Source organism: Mesoplodon bidens (genome assembly GCF_964165515.1).
Source record: "Mesoplodon bidens genome assembly, chromosome: 5".
In the NCBI taxonomy this organism is placed as follows: Eukaryota; Metazoa; Chordata; class Mammalia; order Artiodactyla; family Ziphiidae; genus Mesoplodon; species Mesoplodon bidens.
The window spans coordinates 121,669,695-121,694,709 of NC_138161.1; the positions used below are offsets into that span (position 1 = coordinate 121,669,695).

At 38.8% G+C, this 25,015-nt stretch overlaps 1 protein-coding gene across 1 annotated transcript in view; it reads right to left on the minus strand.

Annotated features, from left to right (window-relative positions):
• ZNF385D (zinc finger protein 385D) overlaps positions 1–24,034 on the minus strand; it is a gene marked incomplete at both ends in the record, with an annotated part of 950,735 nt that extends 926,701 nt beyond the window's left edge. The window contains one exon of the mRNA XM_081235583.1: positions 23,968–24,034. Within this exon, the coding sequence (XP_081091709.1) occupies positions 23,968–24,034 (67 nt within the window). The remainder of the gene's footprint in view (positions 1–23,967) is intronic.
• Between the last annotated feature and the right edge of the window lie 981 nt (positions 24,035–25,015).

Genomic DNA, 25,015 nt, shown 5'->3' on the forward strand with positions numbered 1-25,015 from the left:
ATGTGAAGACACAAGGAGAAAGCTGGCATCTACAAGACAGGGAAAGAAGCCTCAAAGAGACCAACCCTGCCAACACCTTGATCTCAGACTTCTGGTTTCTAGAACTGTGAGAAAATAAATTTCTGTTGTTTAAGCCACTCAGTCTATGGTACTTTGTTATGGCAGCCCTAGCAAACTAAGACAGGCATGTAGACAAAGCTAGTCATCACACACCGTAACTACATAAAGTTGTTTCCTCTGGTATTTATCTGAGAGCAAATGATTCCAACCAGAGCAAATGCTGATTGTTACATGTATGACTCAAGCAATTAGTCAATCTCACTATCTTACTTATCTAATTAGTCTTCTTTTAGGTTAATACTTGCTTAAAATTTAGAAGTTTGTGACTCCTTTGCCAGACTGCAGATTTCTCAAGGGCATAAAAACAGTATTTACTAATCTTAGCAGGCAGAGAAATAGAACGGAGTCTAACATGCATTAAATGCTTCAAGAACAGGAGTCCGTGAAGGAGTGAGTGAACAAATGCTCTTGGACTGCACAATAGCAACAGCAGAAGAGCTTCAAGCTGAACCAGGATAATTACCCAGTTACCCATGCACCATATTCACCATCGGTGTGAATAAACAGTGGTGCCAGGAGCTCCTGTTGAGAAAAACTGATTTAGCAGAAACACTGTTCAATGTGGAACCAGAAGCTAGGCGTTCTAGTGGCAGTGCCATCTTCTGAGTAAATCATGGTGCTCTGGTGACATCCACCATTCTTACCTAACTTGTACTAAGCATTTACCCTTCAAGGTGAGGAACAAACAAGATAACATATTTTGTAAAACATCTTTTATGAGGTTTGACATTTCTGGGACCAAACCCAATGTTTTACTGTTGCTGGCATCCCTCATCTTAAAAAACAGAAGCCATATATGATCAGGGACGGGTGAAAGATAGTCAATGCATTGGACCATAAATCAAGAGGACATCTGAGTTCGCATGCAGTTTCCAAAGTAATATTTACAGGCTAGTCTAACACTTATTGTGAGAATGAAATGAAGATTATCATGTATGCAGAACCACAAACTTCTATAACCTTCTAAGCATGGCTATAGTTTTCTTTTAATTTTCTGAATTGTAGAGTAGCACATTAACAATTAATAATATAAGAGGTAACCACCCATAACATTGTAAGAGAGAGGCAAAAGATTATCAAACAAGAGTGACAAAAATAATAATAATGCAATTGTGTAAAATGTGAAATAAAACTTGGCTATGTTAAGTAAAAAGTGTATACACTTGGGTTCAGTTCAACTGCTTAGGATAAAACCATAAAATGTTCAGTAGAACGTACTAAAATTCTTTCTTATCCTGTGAATTCACAATGCTTAAGTTCCAGATGTCCAGTTCATTATACCCTTGACTTGAGGTCAAGCTGTTTATATGAAAATTATTTTTTTATTCCTCACAGTTGAGACTAGGAAACACACACACACACTCACACACACATACAACCGTTTCAACACGTTTATGCCAATTTTTATTTATAATTGTGTCTATATTTTGCATTATTTTATGTCTTTTCACTTGAAATTCAGTACTTAAAAAAAAAAAAAAAGGTGTATGACTGGGAAATACCTCAATAATTTTGTGTGTGTACAGCTAACCCTTTAGGTGGCAATGCTCGTGTGTTTACATACTCACCCTTGAACCCAAGTGTGGATGAAATCTTAATAAAATTTTGACCATGAAAAAGAGTCCTCATTACTAATCAAAGTCCAAACTATGCACATTCAGAACAGTAGCCCTAGACAAATTTATTTGTGTAAGCTGTTGATTTGGGGCTTGGCAAACCTTGGCTAAACCTTAATTCAACTAATATTTGTTGAGGACATACTGTACAAAATAGTATTCAGTTATTATCTTTACAGAACTCATAATTTAGGGGAGAAGATAACCATATACTCGAGTAACAATACTGCTAGAGACAATATCTCTTATATAGAAGATAAACATTCTGAGTTTTTCCATAGGTAATTAAAGCTTCCTTTATGGAAATGGATCCATTTCTTGAAAGAGGACCCATTTAAAATGTAAAAATATCAGATATTTTCCATTGTGTTTTGCCATGTGGGAGATGTGTTCTGCTGTGGTTAAAAAAGCAAAAAACAAACGAACAACAAAAAAACTAGAATTCATCACAACAACCCTTTAAAGATACTGTAAATAATAAGCACTGCTTAATGAGTAGCTGTTGCACTTTGCACCCTGAGTGCATCTGAAATTGTGCTGAGAGGTCTAAATTATTATTCACATTTCACTCTCAATGATGAGGCTGCACAGGGTCCCATAACTAGGAGGTGTCAGACCAGATTCAATAGACCTGCTTCTCTCTGACTCAGCACCTACTCTTACCCACAGTGCTATATTGGCACCAGCAAAAGGTAATTAGTGTTATTTCTTCCAAGTGCATGTGTAGCTACAATTATCTGAAAATAAAAAGTTTAATTAAAAAAGTAATTAGCCTGATAAAATAACCACCCAGGTTATAAAAAAGGAAAGCACAGTATCCAGAACTGTTCATCTGGCACAAAAATAGCAACTTTAGTTTAGCTAAACGGATACACTGCATTTTAAAGTCCCTGAGATTCTACCAAAATCCTCCCCTAAAAAGCACAGCAATGTAATGCTCACCTATGGTTTGTCCTTGGACCACTCTTTTTTAGAACATAGGAAGATTCTATGTTTCAGAAATGAGCAGTTTGTTCAAAGATGAGATGTTTAGACACAAGAAATATAATCACTAAAAGTTAACAAGCATAATTGCTAAAACAGTTGGCCAAACTGGCTGAAAAATATTTTAAGGGTCATTTCCTCGATGCCGTATTTAAAAACTCTGAATTAGATTTCTATATACCAAGCTGCAGTATAAGTAGTATGCTCGCCTTAACTAAGTTGCTTGAAATACAAATACATCCAAGAACTCTATAGAATGAGAGGAATATGAAAATCCAATGCAAATAAGCCAACAGTGGAAAATGGTAGTAGTTTAAGACCAAATAAATACCCGTCGACACAGGGCACATTTAAGATGAATTCATATCTTCAGAATAGATTCCATGTAATGGTACAATTAAGGGATTCACAGAATTCATAGCCTAAAGACCTAAATTGCTTCCCTCCCTACCAAAAAAATGAAGGCAATTCAAAAATCAGGTTAAGTATGAGTGGGAAGTTTAAGCTAGTTTTCCATCCAAATATGGAATGAAAATGGTGCCAACTGGAAGCGAAAAAAATTACTTGACCTCTTCTTTCTGACCCTTATGTGGGGCTTTTATATATATTTTGTATCATTATCTCATATTGTTCACGCAGCCAAATAAAGGGAATCTGTGCATGTTTCCTTCTCTGATCCAGCCACAGACCTTTCCACAGAAGCAGGAAAGAAACCATTCACAGAACCATGGGTATCACAGACTTGCTTTCTCCCTGCAAGGCTGAGAAATCTGTATGTAATAACTTCAAATAGGTAGGAATTTATGATCCTTACTTTTCCTGGTATATATAAAATAAAAACTGAAGGAAAAAAAAGTAAGACAAGAGTTACCAGTTTCCTGCTTAAAAAGCTACAATGAAAGTTCCTGTCATTCCTCATCTACAAAGCTTATGAAAATATTCAATTATGTACAGATCAGACTTGACCAAAGTATTGCTAAGTGTTTGTGACAGAGTGTGTGTCCACTGTCGCATTTTCACAGTGACACGTGATCCTACCCTGCTCATGACATGTTGTGACCAAGGTTTGCATTTTCCGAGGCAAGAAGTGTAATTCACAGCCCAGATGGGAACGTTGTCTTAAGATTTTTGGATACCAAAGTGAAAGATTCCTTTGGATCTTTCATTTCCCCAGCAGAATTATTGCCTAACAAATTTTTAGAGGAGGGGTTTCATCTTGATTGATGAGGACACAGCCATCATCCAGGTCTATAAAATTTCCTGTCACTAAAGATTTATGTAGCAATGTCTCAGATCTTAAAGATGCAGCATCAAATTGTAATCGAATCTGAGTTATTCATTCACTCCATAGATATTCAGTCAGTAAAAATTGGGGGGCAGATGTGGTTTTCTAAAAACTGCTACCAAATATTTTCTGTTGAAGTCTCCTTTTCCATGAGGTAACAGCCTCCCCTAACAACATTTCAGCCTAATTCTATAATTTGTGAGTTCTTTTCAGTTTTTGAGTCACTCAGATCCACTTTCAGATTTCAGTCTCATATTTGGTTAAAAGCTTTCCTCCTTCCTTCTGAGCTCTGGAGTTCTGTGTGGAGTGACACGAAGCCTCATCTGATGTCACAACTTCACCCCCCACCCCCAGAAAGCTTCTTATTCCTCTGGGGATGAGGTAGAAAGGAAGAAGAGGAAGAAAAGGTGTTTCCTGCTGTGTTAGCCCCTGGAGATCTGGCTGTCTTCTCCTGTGATTGTTTGTTCCTTATTTGAAAAATCTCACTAACCGATAGTGAGCTTATAGATTCCTTCCTGTGATTTCCTCTGTGTGGGTAGCATCCAAGCTATTTCCTGGTGTGGAGATCTGGGCTTACCTAAACCCGCAGCCCTGAGCCCCGCCATGGCCTCTTGCTGCTGGGGTCTCCTCACCCAGTGGATGGTCCTCTCCCCATGGAGATGCACTCATCTGTGCTGCACCAATGATACAGACACGGTCAGTTCCCTTGACACTCCTGCTGAGTTCCACGGGGTCTCCTGGACCATATCTCTGCCCAGCAGCATCAAGTTCTCATCCAGATCAGTGGCTCAGGGACTTACGTATAAGATACTCCTCCCTGATTTATTGTTGTGTAATAGGGAAGAACAAATTTGACTTCATTATGGGTGTTTCTTTTACTTTAACCTTTGTATTCCACTGCTTTTGCTACAAGTTAAGAATGTTGCCTAAGGAATGTACAGTGGAGAAAGGACAGCCTCTTCAATAAGTGGTGCTGGGAAAACTGGACAGAGACATGTAAAAGTATGAGATTAGATCACTCCCTAACACCATACACAAAAATAAGCTCAAAGTGGATTAAAGACCTAAATGTAAGGCCAGAAACTATCAAACTCTTAGAGGAAAACATAGGCACAACACTCTATGACATAAATCACAACAAGACCCTTTTGGACCCACCTCCTAGAGAAATGGAAATAAAAACAAAAATAAACAAATGGGACCTAATGAAACTTCAAAGCTTTTGCACAGCAAAGGAAACCATAAACAAGACCAAAAGACAGCCCTCAGAATGGGAGAAAATATTTGCAAATGAAGCAACTGACAAAGGATTAATCCCCAAAATTTATAAGCAGCTCATGCAGCTCAATAGCAAAAAAAACAAACAACCCAATCCAAAAATGGGCAGAAGACCTAAATAGACATTTCTCCAAAGAAGATATACAGACTGCCAACAAACACATGAAAGAATGCTCAACGTCATTAATCTTTAGAGAAATGCAAATCAAAACTACAATGAGATATCATCTCACATCAGTCAGAATAGCCATTATCAAAAAATCTAGAAACAATAAATGCTGGAGAGGGTGTGGAGTAAAGGGAACACTCTTGCACTGCTGGTGGGAATGTGAATTGGTACAGCCACTATGGAGAACAGTATGGAGGTTCCTTAAAAAACTAAAAATATTACTGCCATATGACCCAGCAATCCCACTACTAGGCACATACCTTGAGAAAACCATAATTCAATAAGAGACATGTACCAAAATATTCATTGCAGCTCTATTCACGATAGCCCAGAGATGGAAACAACCTAAGTGTCCATCATCGGATGAATGGATAAAGAAGATGTGGCACATACATACAATGGAATATTACTCAGTCATAAAAAGAAACGAAATTGAGTTATTTGTAATGAGGTGGATAGACTTAGAGTCTGTCATACAGAGTGAAGTAAGTCAGAAAGAGAAAGACAAATACCATATGCTGACACATATATATGGAATTTAAGAAAAAAAAATGTCATGAAGAACCTAGGGGTAAAACAGGAATAAAGACACAGACCTACTTGAGAATGGACTTGAGGATATGGGGAGGGGGAAGGGTAAGCTGTGACAAAGCGAGAGAGAGGCATGGACATATATACACTACCAAATGTAAGGTAGATAGATAGTAGGAAGCTGCCGCATAGCACAGGGAGATCAGCTCGGTGCTTTGTGACCACCTGGAGGGGTGGGATAGGCAGGGTGGGAGGGAGGGAGACGCAAGAGGGAAGGGATATGGGAACATATGTATATGTATAACTGATTCACTTTGTTATAAAGCAGAAACTAATAAAATAAATGTTAAGAAAAAGGAATGTTGCCTAGAGCCTGAAATATACAGGAGAGGCCATTCTCAAGGCTCTCACCTTTAAAGGTATAACACTTTCCATTCAAATAGAGATAAAAAGTTGCAAAACAGAGAGTAACACTTGTCTTGTTGGAGGTTCATAGGAACAATGTCATGGACCTATGCGGACAGCTACAAGAACAAAAGATTCCTGACTAAGAAGTCTGTGACAACCAACCATACTGCCTCCACTTTTAGTACAAGAATCCTGAATTCTAATCCGGGAAAGATGGTTCCCCGGATGTGACGCCAGTCCACCATGTTCTAGGTGGTCTGCTGGCTTTTCCAAATAAAGTCTCTACTCCCTGCTCCAACACCTCATCTCTCATTTTATTAGCCTGTTGTGCAGTGAGTAGTAGCAGCTTGGACTCGGTAACAGTGCACTCTCTATACTATTTGGTAGCCCTCCAAGTGCATGAAATATACCCAACTGGAACTTAGGACATCCTGATACAGTTGCCTACTACCTGGTAGATCCTGGTGTTACAATAAACATCAGAACATGGCAACACATCCTAACATCATCCTAACATCATATATCATCAGGCGGTAGCACCTGGGCCCGTCCTTGTCACTGTAACCCACAAACCACTGCAAGATTTTAGCTCCCGGCTCAGGATCACTCTCTCCAAAACCACTCCAGTAAAAATTATTCTTCATGGCGATTTCATGCACATAGATGGCCCTTCTAAAGCCTTGTTTTCTCACTCCTTTACCCTGGAGGGCTCTTACCCTCCCATCCTACCTCAGCCACACATTCTCACATTTATACCCTAATCTTAATTGTACAAATAACTGAACCCCCTCCAAGATCTGAGACATCCCACTCTCTGGCCACCACCGCCTACCTTTCCTGCTCAGATGTTTTACTACCAGGACTGAAACAATTTTTATCCCCACCTACAGTTCAGCGTTCCTCTTCCTTCTGCTCTGCTTGTCCATCTTACCAAATATAATTTCCATGAACTAATCTACGGATCCGTTCCATGATTCTAATCACAAACACACATGAACTTTCCACTCCCTTGCCTTTTTCTGGCTTTTTCTTCCTTCTTAATTGGCCAAACCATAACCCTGTTTAAATCTAATGCTCCACCTGCTTCTCACTATCCCCCCCTGCTGAATATGAATGGACAAACACATGGTTATGCTCATTATGGCGCTTTTATACTGCCTGGGTTTGAAAGCCAGATTCTCTCGCTGCACACTCAGATCACCTGGCTGAGTCATCTTAGGCAACCTATTTAAATTCTCTGGGCCTCAGTTTCTTCCTCTGTAAGATGGAGAAAGTATTAGTACATATCTCAAGTATGTACAATAACGATTAAAAGAGTTAATACGTGTAAAGCAGTGCATGGCACTAAGTCTCAATAAATGTTGCCTGTTTTGTTGCTATTATTAAAAATAACTTTCTGTCCTTTAAAAACACAAATTTGACCCGAGAGAGGCAAATCACTTTTAAAAATTTAATTAATTCTGAAATATGACAGAGATGTTGATATGAAGGAAATGAGCACTCTTTAATATATTATTAAAATGTTAAATAATGATTTAGATACCATGGTTTTGATAATATGACAATATCCATCAGACATGTTTTAGTCAAAATAAAGCCTCCTTTATTGTTTTTATTATAAATATCATTTAAAAATTATAGATGAGAACAGAAAACATAAGGAAAACCTATTACAAATGATTCTCTAATAGAAATAATCACCATTAACATCTTGGAATGTAATAGTCTTCTATACCTAAGCAGTCCTATGCTGTATTGTGGTTACTTAAACTAACAAAATTAAAAATTCAGTTTCTTGGTCACACTAAGAACATTTCAAATGTTCAATAGCCACATGTGATTAGTGACTACCATATTGGACAAAAGAAATATAGAACATTACCCTCATTCCAGAAAGTCCTACTGAATAGCACTGTCTATACCCTTTTTATTATACACATACAATTATAAAATTAAATAGATATTGTAATCTACATGTATTTGTGATTCCTTTTATTTCCTCACAATACAGTAAGTGTAATTCAATGTCAATAGATACATTTTGGCTACCTCATGTATCCCATCGTGTTGTATTCTGAGGCCTTCTATATGGTCTTCAATTGTCTTGCAAAAAATGTTGCATCTATGGATTTATCATGAAGTTTGTATAGGCGCTGTAATATTTTCATTAAATAAATGAATTTTAGAAGAAATTCCCAGATGTTCGTTATCTCTAATGACATACATTTTTTTCTTTTTTTTTTAAATTGAAGTATAGTTCTAATGACACACATTTTTTAAACTTTGGATATATGTTGTCAAGTCTTGCAAACACGCAGATCTATTTTACATCATACACATCATTTCTAACATAGTTTCTTGTTATATATTCCAGTAAAATCACAGTAAGATCTAGGAAAATGATGATATGGGGTATAAGAAATAGAAAATAGAGTGTACAAAAAAAGAAATAAAATCTCAGAGTGGCAGCTGCTTAAGAGGCCTAGCAAGTAACTGAGACCAAGGAGTCAATGAGTTTCATGAAAACCTAAAGAAGAAATATTAAATGGATTCCAAGAAATTAAGAAAAAGTGGACAATATTAGTAAGGTGATGAAGAAAAAGATTAAAAAATAAAAAAGAAAATTTCAAGGAAAAGTTTTCAAAACCCACAAGAATATCAAAATCAAATATGAAGCAAGCTAAAACGTATTATGACTTTGCATCATTTGCAGAGTATAAGAAAAGAACGTTCATTAAGTCCTAACCCAAGGAAAAAATAAAAAAATTTTAGGATACACTGTATACAACTGTATAGCACAAATTTAACCATAGAGCCTGTTGAAAACGAAAAATATATTTCCAAATCACAAAGTACAGAAGGTACGACACATGAAAAACTACAGTACAACAAACAGACATATAACTCAGTAAATGCTTTCTGTTATCCTTTCAATAGTATTTATCTTTTCTGCATGTAGGCTGAAAATACTTCTGATTTCTTTCCCAAAAACAAGCATGTAAAAAATACAGTGGAAAAATAAAAACTTTTATTTTGTGGATGTATAATATATGCATCTGTGTAAGCGCACATGCATGTTCTAAGCAGTTTGAGATTTAATTACTTTGCATTCCAAGGACTATCTGGAGGTGGAAATCAAGAGACCAAAACCATGAAAATGCTATGTAACCAGAGCATCTGTGTTATACATCACAGATGTCCTGTTTTCCTTGATTATTGAGCCATTGTAAGATGGTCCACACATGAAACTGCAACTGTACAGGAGGTATAGTTTGATGAATACGGCATGTAAAATTTTATATACATTGCTGCTTTGAGTGTTATCTTTGTGTGATTTTTTCTATAGGATCACCTTTATTTCTTAAAGAAAGAGTTTTATATGGGGTACTTGGAGGTGGGGCAGCAGATAGGGAAGGCAGAGGAAGTGAAGAAAAAAGAAGCCAAACACAATGGTGTCCTTTCCTTGGGGCCATAGAAACTACTGTCTTAATGAGAATCCAGCAGGCCCTCTATGCTACAATTCTCTTTCCCAGCAGATCATAAAGCTAAGAGTCCAGGAAAATGTAAAGATATGGTTGCAAGTATCGAAATAAGACTAGATAGATAAACACAGATAGATAGGAAAAAGAAAGATGGATGGATGGATGGATGGAAGGAAGGATAGGGAATGTTACGGCTTAACTCTTTAATATACAGGGTCAGAGGAATATATGACATCTATGAGCACAAATCAAAGATAAGGTCATTCCAATGGGATATTATTTCTGGGTCTAGCCAATTCAAAGTTATCCTCGATTATATATAATTATACATATTACAAAGTAAGTCTTTCATAAAATATTTAAAAGAGAGGAGAGCATAATATTAAATATCAAGAACACGAGGCAAGAGTGGTAACAAAATAAGAGGCTACCATTAAGTGAGCAAAACATTTACTAGCCAAAAAATGTCCTCTCTTCAGTATGGACAGGAAGTGAGACAGCAAGTTATAATAGGACCTATATTATTGTGAAGATATTAATTACATGAAAAGTGCAGGAATAAGCGTTAGCACATAAAAAGAAAATTCCATCATTGAGACTATCAAGAAGTTCACACACATAATTACATAGTACTTTTCCAGTCTTAACACAATGAAGCTTTCAGATACGAAGAAAAATAGACCAAAGCATATCATTATCCCCACATCACTAAGTGAACTTGAAATGTTTTTAAGTTTCAAGAAGTTTAAAAAGGAGAAAATACAAACTTCAGAGTATCCATGAATCACAATAACAAGTATGTTAGGAAATATATATAGTTGGTTGTGAATTGATTTTCTCACAGACCTTCTGTTACCTTTCAGTTAGATGCAAGACAGCTAAATTCACTTATTCCTTAGCAATTACTTTCATATTTTTAAGAACTTCTTTTTAATATGGTGAGTTTTAAGGTGACTTTGGAACATCCAGTTTGAAAAGTCTAGTAGGAAGCTTTGGAAGTGCAGATAACAATGCCTGAAAGCACAGAGATATATTCTCATGGTGCTTTACTCACATTACCATAGAGCACTGTATCAGTTAGGATATGCTAGGTTGTGATGCAGTAACAAAATCCTAAAATCTCAGCGACTCGAAGCAAAGAGTTACTTCTTGCTTATACAACATGTGTATCTCAGGTCAGCAGGCCTTCCATTCTAATGCATCCTGGCTCAGGGTCACAGCTATTAAAGCCTCTACCATCTGAAACACCACTGGTCTCCATGATAGGGGAAAAAAACCTAACAGACCACACACCAGCTTTTATTGTCTTCTGCTAGAAAGTGACACATCACTTCCATTCACACGGTCTCAGCCACAGCAAATAACATGTCATAACCTAACTTCAGGGGGTGGAGAATTGTAATCCTTCCAGATGATTGGAAAGAAGAGAAGAAGAAATATTAGGAAATAGACCAAATCACTACCACATTGGATATGCCCTATTCTAAATGGTTTCTTTCCTCCTTTCCCAGTTAACTTTAAGTTCCTGGAGATAAAATGTTGAAAGTTATCCATATTTCCAAGATTTATAATTTGTAACCTTATACAGTACTGGGTACTCAATAAGCATTGCTGAATAAAAAACAAGGATAATCAGCAGCATCAAATATTTCAGCATGTTCAAGAAGAAATGATACTGAAAAGAGACCTTTGGATTTGACACAAAGCTCATGTGCAATCATTGTAAAGTGTCTCGGAAGCATGACAAATTAAGGTGAGAAAATGAAGGGAAAGCATGGAGGCTGCCCTTTCCACAGTTTGACCATGATTCCAAGAAGAGATTTAGGACAGCAGCTCAAAGGAAGTTATTCTGCGTAAAAAGCAGAGTTGAGCAGGTCTGCAGGGAGAACAGATGGAAAGAGAGAGTAAAGTTTAATAGAGAGGATGAGTGATGGATGAAGTGCTTAAGAGGCAACTCCTCCTGAAGTGTGACCATAAAATAAGTGAGCAGGCATTGGGACAGCAATCTTTCTGTGAGAAAAATGTGATCTGATGGTTGTAAATAAAGCTGTGATGGGTAATGAAAGAAGGAACATTTGAAGATGTGTCTGTCTAATGGTCTTTGTTTCATCTGAGAAACTGAATCCAGATCACATTCTGAATGTAAGAGCAGGCATTGGACAAAAGACTTGACATACAGGACCAACTTAGAGTGGCCTTTATAGGAGGACCTACTGGGAACTGGGAGAATGGCTGAGCAGTACCGAAAATGGATGTCCAGTTGGAGTGAAATTTTAAATGGCAAAGCAAACACTCATCTCCTCAGTTACTAGAACCATCTATATGATTTAGTGACTCGATGGCATGATCCTCCAAACCAACTGGTTACAATCCAGGCCCAGACCCAGAAAATGAAAGCAGATGACCCCTTTCTATCATTCAGCAGAAAATGTGATGCTTTGACTCCCTGGACAAAAAAAATTTACAACTATCGTTGGCCATTTTGACTTAATAATTGGGAACAAGATGAAAACGTAATTGTGGAATGACTTCTCAAAGTGGCCATTGTAAATCTACTCTCATTGGGTAGTGCTACAAGGAGGCTGGAACTGATTCAACTCAGTTAAAACATACACAGAAATATTATTATGTGACTTCTGAGAGACTTTTCTGTCTTGTGGAACCCAATACCTCCTTAAAAATGAGCTGGTCTTAGCCTTATAAAGGAAGGAAAAATAAAATAGACAGCTTTTGTGTTTTCCTCACAAATGAAGCTAAATCTTCCTTGAATATTTGCAGGTGTTCTGCTACCTTGGGTATATTGATGGAATTTAGTATTGGTCTCAGCAATGGTGAGATATGAAAAAGAAATGTAATGATACTAACTACAGGACCTTTCTTAAGGTTCCCATGATTCTTAATGTATGACAATAACAAAGCAACCATTGCAAGTCACTGTAAGTCAAGGTTGGTATCTGCTGTTAAAATGTACAGAAATAGTTAAATTCTGAGAGAACAGTGTTGGTATTGAAAGGGTCAAGTCCAAAAGAAGTGGAGCTGCATTTAGGAGCAAAATGATCAACACGATTTGAGATGACAGCGGGAATTCCAGTAGAAATGACAGGAGATGATGCCCTAGAGAGACAGTAAATCTCTCCCTAGTACAGAACTTAGTTATGAATCATACATAAGCAAACCAATGTGTATATCATTTATGGTGCTTGGCCATATGACTTATTTGTTTTCATGGAAAAGAGGATTAGCTACATGTATTAAAGGCAGCATAATGTTGAAGAAAAAGGTATTTTTAACGTAGGTTTCAGTTCTCAAAATTGTTTATGGGACCACTTTTTTTTTACTTGAATGGAAGGCAAAAGAAGAGATCAAACAACATGACAAAACTGAGGTTGGGACTACCGTGATTATTAAACTCACAACACTTGATCACTTTTAACAATATCCTCTTTGGGGACATTCCCAATGTCATCTTGGAAAGTACTGACAGTCAAACACTTACAACTTGTTACATTTTCTGAAAACTTTCAGAAACGAATAGAGCAAGAGTCAAATAAACCTTTGCTAGTCAAATAAACCTTTAAGAGCATGATTACCTTCTTTAAAACGTGTACCTGGTTATTTTATTCTTTTAGACCAAACTCCTTTTACGGTTTTCCAAAAAAGTATGCCAAGCCATCCTCAAACTAACCTTTCAGTCTTTAGCTTGTAGATACACATGACACACACACACACACACACACACACACACACAGTCGTATTCTTGGAATCAGTTCCACAATTCTGGTTTCAGACACAAGAGCTATTACATAGTGCTTGGCAGTCTCCTAAAGGTCATACTTCACTACATTCTCTATACACATTAGGGCAATCAACCAAATTTCTATAACTTATTACCATCATCATTTATTAGACTCTACTACTGACCCCTCAGTGAGAGCCAGCTTCCAAGACTCATTGCTATTTATTTTAATGACAAAGCAATGGCATGAAATCTCAAAAATTCTTTCAAAGTGTAGCAGATACCAAGGCCGTCATCTTCCCTGTTTCCTGTAGGGGGTATGAGAGGCCCATTGCGTTGGCATACATTGTCTGGCTGTGTGCCCCTCTGTTTATTTCGTGTTTTCACTGTTAGAAACAAAGAACACTTCAACTTTAATGTTTGACTCTTCTTGAGTGGGAATTCATGAAATAGAAATGAATAACTGTGCATTCCTAAGAGACTCTGATAATCAGGGTGATCACTCAGTTGGCACATTTCTGTTTCCTTCAGGTCAGAAAAACTGAGAGCCTTCTAATATTATTTGATTATGCTGCCCCTCTAGAGATCACTCGCTATTATTACCTTAAACCTTTTATTATTCTGAAACACATGATGTCGATTATTAAAATAGTCCATTTGATGTATAAGGATGAAAAACCCTTTGCTGCTCCAAACAAAACTAGTTGATTTTGCATCATGAACACATTTGGGAAAGTAGTTAAGTTGCCAGGTTTCAAGTTATCACAGGGGTGGAGTAACAACAAATTCATTGAATAACACAGAATTTCCAAACTCAGCTTAATGGATAAGATGATTCATTGTTCTTACGTGGTAAGACGAAAAGGAAAGCCAGTGGCTGAGAAAGCACAAAAATGCAGAAACGAAACTTTCAGACTTGGGCACGGCAAGCAATTCGTTGTAATCAGAACGTAATAGGGAGCATTAATTTATAGAAAGATGCCTTTTGGAGTACCAAATTAGCCTAATCAATTTAGAAACTTATTAATGGGCCTGACAATTTTCCTTAAGGACCACATCAAGGTATAGAAAATCACTGTAAAAGTCGCTTTAGCATTTGCATAAAATTAGTTTATCTTCATAATGAATCTGAGTATGGTTATAAAGCCTATCCTGGAGTACACTTCGGAGCAATTTTCAAATTAAAGTTTCATTAGGGTTCCCTTAATACTATCGTTTATTGATTGTTCTCATCTCCACTTCATTCATGTACTATCACTGTCCTCCAGTAAATCATTCCAATGTCTGATAGACTTAACAGAAGCTATTTCCCTGTGTATGTGGCAAAAAAAAAAAAAAAAAGGAAGCTTTTCAGGGTAGTACAGGGAAGCTAAGGCTTTGAATCAGACATGCTTAGCTCACAACTCAGTTTTATCACCTGAAAGTTATTTGACCTTGCAAAATCACATAACCTTTCTTTTGTTTCCTTACCTTTAAAAAATTGTAAATAAGGTTAATGGTAACACCTACTCACCTAATTATGGGAAGAAACCATTGAGAAATTTCACATGTCATTTTTGTATTCTGTGAAACACTATTTCCATCTAAGATTTTAATATGTGTATTAGTAGAAAAAGATGAAAAAACTTTTGTTCTAAATGGACATAGAAAATGTGAACCCCACCATTTGTAATAGCAACCTTTTCTATCCTGAATATTATTTAGTTTTTATCAAATTTTCTTATGCATGCTAAAATATCCTAATTAGGAAAAACGTCTACTCTTGTTAAAGTAGGCAATCTTTTAAGAAAGGAATTATTTCTTCTAACTTCTTCAGAATTCTGAATAGTTTCTCTTCAACTTTGAAAATTTAAGAAGACATGTTCTAATTTATGATCTTAAAAGAGAAAACTGTTTTTTCCCCAGAATCATCTCTTCAGATTAATTTGTTCAGATTTTTTATTTATAGAGAGTCAAAGAAGGATACATTGGCATCAGACATAATTTATGATTAATAAATAATTAAGAATCATGCCACTAATTAAAAAGGAATTTTTATAAATGCGAAGTACTCGCCAAAGTTCATGGAAACTGAAAAATGGTCTTTTGAAAGCAATTTCCTCTTCTTTATGATATGCTAAAAAACTTTACTCAACCTACTAAAAACCATCAATTAACCAGTAACAGAGCTGTGTCTCCTTTATTCAGGAGAGAGAAAATGACAAAGCATATCAAAATCTGAGAAATTATTATGTTGTATTTAAGGCAATTTTCAGAGTATCTTTAGGCTATTTACCTCAATTTTTTACAAATTCTATGTCTACCACACAGTAGAATGTAATTGTTTATTCATTCAACAAATGTTTTGGGACACCTCTTTTGTTCAAGGCACTGACAAGCACTGCAGGCGGTAGAAAGATCAATAAAACATAGCCCCCCCCATAATGGGATTATTATCTATGGGATTATATCTATTATTATCTCAATTTTTGATGCTCAGGGCGACCTGTGAAGAACTGCATTATCAAGGGAAATCCAAGTTCATTCCTTGTACCCTACTTGTTAATTCTTAGGGCAAATATCAACTTGCCCACTACTCCTACCCCAGAGATAGGCTTACAATTCCTGGAAGGTATCCATTTCCTCAGGTTCCCAAAAGAGTCCACGGGACTCCAGCTTTCAACTCGTCACAAAGAATATCAGCACTGGGAATTGATCAAAGTACATGGACTCAACTCATTGCCAAGCAACCATGGTCAAAGTGTCACTACAGGGAGCAATAGTTATACAGCCTTGTCTAAGGGGTACAGAGCCCTCCCATCCTTCTAGAGACTGAAATGTCTGAAGTTAAGTCAGACCAGAAGGCATCCAGTAACTAAACTGCTCAGTACTTTGTAAGAGAGATTGCTATGAAAGTCTCCGCTACGTAAAGAACAAGGATGTTATTCACTGCGCCATTCAGCTTCCACTCCATGAAGACTCATGGGAAAGTCATCTTAAGTCTCAGTAGGAGGAATGGTCTTTCTTTCCTTAACAATACAGAGTTCTGATAATACATGCTTCTATGGGTCTGATGGTTGTTTAAAAACTTGGGTCAAAGTTATGGACTATGTCCTCCCAGTAGATACTCCCTTAGAGCATGGTTGGAGTACTTCCTTACTTATCTTTCCTTGTCTTAAGGAATTTTCTTCATATCATGAGCTTCTCAATGATTAATTGATTAACTTTTTTGAAATATAATTCAAATACAGAGAAATGCATAAATTGTATGTTCAACCTGATGAATTTTTACAAGTGAAGAGACCCATGTAATCACCACCCAGATCAGGAAACAGTATTTCCAACACCTTGCCCCCTCTCTCACCAATAACTATGATGTGTCATTAAGTTAGTTTTGCTTAATTTTGAACTTTATGTAATGGAATCATGCTTTGGGAGGTTTCTGGCCTTTGTTGGTCAACATTATGCTTGGGAGATCATTCATATTTTAGTCTATAATTGTAGTTTATTCATTCTCATGCTACTCTCTTTTTTTAAAATTTAATTTAGCAATATTTTACTTTCTTTTTAAAACATTTTAAACCCATTAACAAAAAAAGGTTAAAAAACAGGCAATGGTTTCTTCAATATGACACCAAAGGCACAGCCAACAAAAGAAAAAAATAGACAAATTGGACTTTTTGGAAAATTTTTTTAATTGTCCATCAAAAGACACTATCACGAGAGTAAAAAGGCAACATACAGAATGGGGAATATTTGCAGATATAACTAATAAGGTATTAAGATCCAGAATATAGAGAGAACTCCTAATACTCAACAACAAAAAAGCAAACAACTCAATTTAAAAACAGGCAAAGGACTTGAACTGACATTTCTCCAAAGAAGATACACAAACGGTCAATAAGCACATGAAAAGATTTTCAACACACTAACCTGCTTTTCCTGCTGGTGTTGGTATCAATAATATCCCCAGCACCAGCATTCTATAAGCACATATCCATAATATCCCCAGCACCAGCATTCTATAAGCACATATCCATAATATCCCCAGCACCAGCATTCTATAATCACTCATCAAATAGTTATTGGCTACATTATGGTAAAGTGGAACGAACAGAAAATAATTAATTGCCCTGAAGTTTATGATCCAAATCTGGTCAAAATTTGAACATAAATTCAGACAATATACTTTTAAAAATAGATGAAATTTCTCGTCCTTTCTGCACTTTCCACAATTTAGTTATGTCGGTTCTGCTATCGTATACATTTATACCATATAAAAATAGGAGGAGGAGGATTGTGGTAGGCAAAATAGTGTGCACTCCCCCCAAATACATCAGATCCTAATCCCTGGAACTGATAAATGTCACCTTATTGGGGAAAAGGGTCTTTGCAGATGTGATTAAAATAAGGATTTAAAAATGGGAGATTATCCTGATCTATCAGCAATAAAATATCAGGCTCTAAATGCAATCCCAGATGTCCTTAGAGGAAAGCAGAGGTAGTTTAGACTCACAGAGAAGAAGGCAAAGGGAAGACAGAGGCAGAGAGGGGAGTGATAAGACCACCAACCAAAGAATGTCAATAGCCGCCGGAAGCTGCAGGTGACAAGGTACAGATTCTCTCCTCAAGCATCCTGACAGAGCACAGCCTTGCCAACACCTTGATCTCAGTCCTGTGATACAGATTCCTGGCTTTTGACCTCCAGAACTGTGAGAATACATTTCTGCTGTCCTAAGCCACCAAGTTTGTGGTAATTTGGTTCAGTAGCCACAGGAAGCTAATACATGATGATAATTAAAAATAGTTAACATCTACGGCATATTCACTTTGTACTAGACACTAGTACACTAGACACTTTATATGTGCTTCAAATATACAAAGTACCATATATATTTTATTAAGTCTTCAATCAACCTATGCAATAGATTGTTTATTATCACCATTTTATAGATGAGGACACCAAGGCAAAGAGATGAACAGTAAGTTCACGAACTTCTCACAGCTTTTAAGAAACAGAGCAAGGAGAGAAACCCAGGAATTCTAGTTCTTGAGTTCACACTCTTAAGTGTTACACCATGTTAACTGACTATTTTACCTCTATTACTTTAATGTCATGTTTTACTATGAATGTAAAATATGTAAACCCCTGAGAACTCAACCCAGCACTTGAAACGTTTATTCTTAAATTCTAGGTAATCTGGATAGATTTGGTACATGGACACTAACTCTCAGAAGTTGTTCTCAACAAAATGCAGTTTTTAAAATATCGATTTTTTTTAAGATGCCCTTTGGAGTTTCCTGTGTATTCTTCTGTTTTTGTTTTTGTTTTATAACATGGCTTGACTCCCGGAGAGGGAGACTTATTTTCTTTTATTTATTTATTAATTTGGCTGCAGGCTCTTAGTTGCAGCATGCGGGATCCAGTTCCCTAACCAGGTATCAAACCCGGGCCCCCTGCATTGGGAGCTCAGAGTCTTAACCCCTTGACCACCAGGGAAGTCCCATTCATCTGTTTAAGTAAAAGTAAAGATAGTATAGAAACATTCATTCACTTTCCTTTCATTTCATGAAGGTAGATGGGAGACAGTTAAAGGAAAAAGAAATCTCTAATAAATTTTAATAATACATTATAAAGACAGCAATGAATAACTCCTTGGATATAAAAACAGAACACAGGACAAGATCACAAAAAAACTAAATCAAAAACATCTGACCCCATGTTATGAGAAATCCTTAGGAAAATCCTCACTTGGACTTCCCTGACGCTGCACCACAGTAATATTTTTTCCCTCTCTTGGAGACACATAGATCTAAACTCAAGATAGTCCAAGATTGGTACTGTTTTTCGAAAGATGGGCTACAGAACTACACAGAAGGTAAATAAGAACCCTCCTTCACTGCAAACCTCTCACTTAAAGGACCTGTTTAGAAGTGCTACACACTTGCTTGTTTGGATGACACTATAGACAAAGTAATCCAAGCCTTTAAGTGGTCTAGAAGTCCCTGTCCCATTCTAGAACTGTGTTCTGGTGTCCTCTCCAAGTGCATCAGTACATTAGGAGTAAGATACTCTTTAAAACTCATACTCAGTCTAGACAAAATGCTAAAAGTGGTCTAGAATTATCTAGATAGGATTAAAGTCACATTTTAAATGGAATAAAGACTTGGTGAAGGAGTTTGATTCATCTCAGCCCCTCAATATCCTTACATTTCTTTCTCATTGCAGTTTTTTTTATTTTTTTAAGTTAAGGCTGGGTTACTCCAGAAAGGGGAGTGATTGCTAATTTTAATAGGCCCTAGAAGGTATAAATTTATACATTTTTAATGTACTGGAATTTTAAAATTGATCTCCAATGTGTTATCCACTGGTCAAAAGATTAATGATACTCCTGAATTTTCGGCCTGCAGTCTATTTGTGCTGATCTAGGTCTCCTAAGAGGCTATTTAAGTGATTGCTTGATTGTCAACCTACAGGCTTCATTTTATTCAGACTCTCACTTTAGAGCCCTTGTCAAAAAACTAAGTGTCATCTACCTTGAGTTCTCAGCTCTTGCAACATTCAAAATTACAAATCCTTCCCCAATATTAGTTTCTTCAAACTGTGGTATCAGTGTGACACAATTGCTTATGGAGTTTAAATCACTTTTCAGAGATGTGATTGTTCAAATCACCAATACCATCAAATAAACTATTAGTCTTACTGTGCAAATACTGAACTTAAAAAATCATGAAACATGGGAAGACATATGTTCATGTAATTATAAGGTTAACTCATTTATAAGACTCCCACTATCATAAAGTATTTTGCAATTCAAGTTTATAATTAGTTTCAATATTTTACTACTAAGGTTAAATATGTTAGCCTCTGTAACAACCTCATTATTTCAAAAAACAAACAAAACCTCTAGGCAAATTATTACTATTCTATTTTTATACTCCTGCTAAAACCCTTACATATTCAGAAATGTATTGTTTTCAGTCAGCAAAATATGTTTTTTTAAGACTTCAACTATATCGAAAGACACAAATGTATATTCCATGCAATGTTAAGTTACTACTAGAAAACACAACTTAACCCTAAAACAAAAGAGAAAACATGGCAATAACCATTAGTTTACTGGTACAGAGAAATACAGTTTTATTTGAAAACAATAAGATACCATGCAAGTACAATACAATGAAACATAGTAAAATCTTCCTCAAAGATTCTCTATTTCCCAAAGCTGCTCCCACTTCTAACATATTAATATAGCACTCCAATAGATTTATACACTTTTATTTGGTAATTCTGTAAGTGCAGGCAAATCAGATCTGTGATTTATCACTATTCCCTGAACAAGCATAATATCAGCTTGTGAAGAAACATGATAAATACATCTTTGTTGCTCTTGCTCTTAGTTTTAAAAACTTCAAAATCTTTAGACAGGCACTGACAAAGCTTATCTGAAGAACTCACAAGCAATGAATTTATAAAGTTGGAGATTACGAGAAAATAATGGAAGATGTATACTCAGCCACCTGCATACACTTTGCACAGCAATAAGAAACTCAATGTCTTAATTAAATTTCAAATAAAATAAGCCCTAGATTAGATGTGAATCTTTTAGCCAGAGTTGTCATTATAGATGAAACACTATGTTTTGTTGAACTGCAAACATGTTTCATTATTGAACTTTTGTTGTACCTAGTAAATAGCAAATCACAACAGGGGGTGTAATTGTTTTGGAAATACCGCTGAAAACAAAGAGGAATTTTTAAAACAAGCTGCTAGTATCTCAACAGAAATTCAACATCCTGTTAGGACCTAAACATTAATTATAAGCTGGCTGAAATAGGACAGTGTCCAGGTAGACCTCAGGATAACTCTATAGAGTCATTCAAAGGTAGGTTTGATGTTATAAATTACACACTTCTAAGAGCAGGGCTATAATATATTTAGTTCTATTACTGATTTATAATAATGGGCTCAAGGGAGGAACATCAACAAGGTAAACACCAAGACCTCAGCATTTAGTCCTCTCTAGAGCTGCAGGCTGAATTACATAAATGCCACCCAATTTTCACTTGATTTCAAGTCACGAGTTCCACATTTCTGTTACATTAAAAATACATTTGAAATAGCTGTGTTTGAATCAATCTGTGTTACTGTCATCAACTTACTACCTTTTCATGGGATTTAGAACTTAGACAGGTTGTCCTTTCACTTTTCAAATGAGTCTCAAAGAGGTCATGTAGTTGTTAATGGAACAAACTTTGGAGTCCAGCAATCTGGGGTTCCAAAACACTGACTCTGGAACTTTTCCAAATTTAACATCTCTGAAGCCTCCCTTTCCTTATCCACAAAGTGGAGATGGTAAAGGTACTGTCTTCTTGGAATTGTTATGTATTTTCAGGGCCCATAAAGCCTTTAATACACTACTTGGTATGCAGTGAACAGGAAACAAATGTCTGGTGTCACTATTACTATTATTATTATTGTTACTATTATTATTATTATCATCATTAAGTGACCCCAGAGGTCCTTCAGCCACTTTATCATATAGCAAAAATAGTCCAAAAGCCCTAACTTTTGTCTCAGGTCACTTTCTCCTAACCCAGAGAGCTTCCAAACTTCATTTATTTAAATCTAAGACAGGGACTTCCCTGGTGGTGCAGTGGTTAAGAATCCGCCTGCCAATGCAGGGGACAGGGGTTCGAGCCCTGGTCTGGGAAGATCCCACATGCCGCAGAGCAACTAAGCCCGTGAGCCACAACTACTGAGCCTGAGTGCCACAACTACTGAAGCCTGCGTGCCTAGAGCCTGTGCTTTGCACGCAACGAGAAGGCACCACAATGAGAAGCCCACTGGCCGCAACTAGAGAAAACCCGCGAGCAACAACAAAGGCCCAACGCAGCCAAAAAAAAAAGAAATTAGAAAAAAAGAATTTAAATAAATAAATGAATCTCAGATAATACATTAACTCAAGATATTTGTCCTTTCCCCCAGTCTATATTTTAGCTCCATGACAAGAGGCCCAAAATTCATTTCTGAGGAACATCTGGAAGGAAACGTGAAGAAACTGCATCAAACCTCAGCCACGCTGTGCTGCATCAATCTACATAATTTGAAATGACCCATATTTGCCTTTCATGCTCAGAGACCAGAGAATAGTGACTGAATTAGCCAGGACAGGGCAAGGGTGGCATGAAAACCCAGAGGGAGAGACACCTTTCAGTCGACTGCAGGGGACATGGTGAATCAGAATTAAGTGGACACGTGAAAACCGCGTTTAACAGACCAACTAGCAAATTGCCTCAAAAGAAATCTCCCCATCACATTTCAGAAAGCACCACAGGAATGTCATATAAAAGCGCCAGCACGAGGGTCCATAGTTATACCTACAGAATGTAGGATAGTGTCCTAAGTCGGCTTACGGTTCCAGAATTTGGAGACACTCAAACACCCAGGAACAGCTCACTGCCCCTTACTTTAGCCGCAGCTCAGGCTAAAGCAGACATAAACACGGCCTCCAGAAGCACGTGATGCGGCCAACTCTGAATTATAAGGGGGACAGATGAGGAACTGGGCTTCCCACAAGGGGTGACACCATATTGGGCGCAACTGCTCTCCTCTGACCCCAATCTGCACACACAATAAAACTTCTCCCAAAATGCAAGAAGTCGCAGGGTACACCCACCCTGCGCTCTCACTTCTAACGCGGTCTCAGTTGCCCAGGAGGGCGATCCGACCCAGGGGCGCTGGTTTATCCTCAGCCTCCCAACCCCACCCTAAAAGTCAAAATAATTCATCTGGAGAGAAGCTTCCCATAGCTCAATTGCTTCTCGCGGGGAAAGGAAGAAAATGAAAAGACAATCTGGAAGCCGGCCCGCTGTGCTTTCTTATCCCAACAACTTCGCCAGATTTCCCGAGGAGGGAGCGCGCCCCGCACGCAACCAACAGGAGACGCGCGACGGGGTGTCCAGCCTCGGGTGGCCCGGCCCTCGACGGCGACGGCCAGAGCCAGGCCGACCCCCTCGCCCCTCCTCTGCCTCCCCGACCCCTTGGTCCTCGGCAGCCTTTGTGTCCGGAGACCCTCAATCTCCACTCCCGCCCCGCAACCTCTCAGCGGGGCGCGGAACAGAGGAGGCAAGAGGCAGGGGAGGGGACGGATAGAACAGGGCACGCGGATGCGGGGAGGAGTGGGGAGCGTGGGGGCGGGAGGTCCGGGGGCTGGAGGCCCGGGGGTCTGGAGGTCCCGGGGACGGACCGTGCCAATGCCCGTTCCGCGCGCCTCGCATCCCGCAGGGGCTCACCGCCCCCACCCCCAGCGCCGTGGCCAGCACCCCACGCCAACTCCACCACCCGAGCCGAGCCACCTCTTTTGCGCTCAACTTACCGCGGCCGGGCTGAGATTTCGGAGAGCCCAGCAGCTTTTCTCTCCTTCCTCCCGCCGAGCCCTTCATCTTCCTGCCGGCGGCCGCCCGGCGCCCTGGACCTGGCATCGGAAGGAGCGGCCGCCGGGGCTGGCGGTGCCCGGGGCGCACGGCTGCCCGCCCGTAGCTCCGGCGGCGGCGGCGGAGGACGGTCCCTGAACGCCGGGCGTGCGGCACCCGGGGGCGCGGTACCCGGGCGCGGGCTGAAGGTGGCCGTCAACGCGCCTCTCTCTAACGCCGGCGCGCCTCTGGCACTCCGCACGCGGCCCGCGCCCGCGCCCGCCTCAGGTGCAACGGATCGGGAGAGGTGCGAGCCGGAGCCGAGGGCGGGGCCGGCCGGGGGCCGAGAGAGAGGGCGGGAGACGCAGACGCGGAGAAGGAAGCAAAAACGCGGGAGGCTGGGAGCTAGCTTGCATGGAATGAGCGGCTCGTGGTGTTAAGGGAAACGCGAGGCGGAGAAATGCGTCCGGAAACTAGAGATATTGGGAATGAGCTGCTCCAGGAGGCTCGGGAGAGGGGCTTTCCTTCCATGCCTAGGTCCTTTATCCTCCAGAGCTGGGCGCAGGTGCCTGACAGCTACTCCCCGCCCCAACCCACCCACACACCTCTCTCTCTCTCTCTCTCTCTCTCTCTCTCTCTCTCTCTCTCTGTGTGTGTGTGTGTGTCTCTCTGTCTCTGTCTCTCTGTCTCTCTGTCTCTCTCTCTCTCTGTGTCTCTCTCTCTCTCTCTGTCTCTGTCTCTCTCTCGCTCGCTCGCTCGCTCTCTCTCTCTTTTAATAGTTAACCTCCAACCTCAGTGCAGATACAAAGTGATGGGGTGAAGCTACTGCAAATATACAGGGAAGCCCCACCTCCACAAAACCTGAGTGCTCATCCGTCTCGAAGGACCAGTGTCTTCCTAAGATTTTTCTTCCTTCCCCCATCTTCTGGTCCTCTCCCTCCCCCTCTCTCACACGAGGTACAAACCCTGGGGTTGAAAACACACCTTCTGTTATTCTGGTCTAGGACCTAC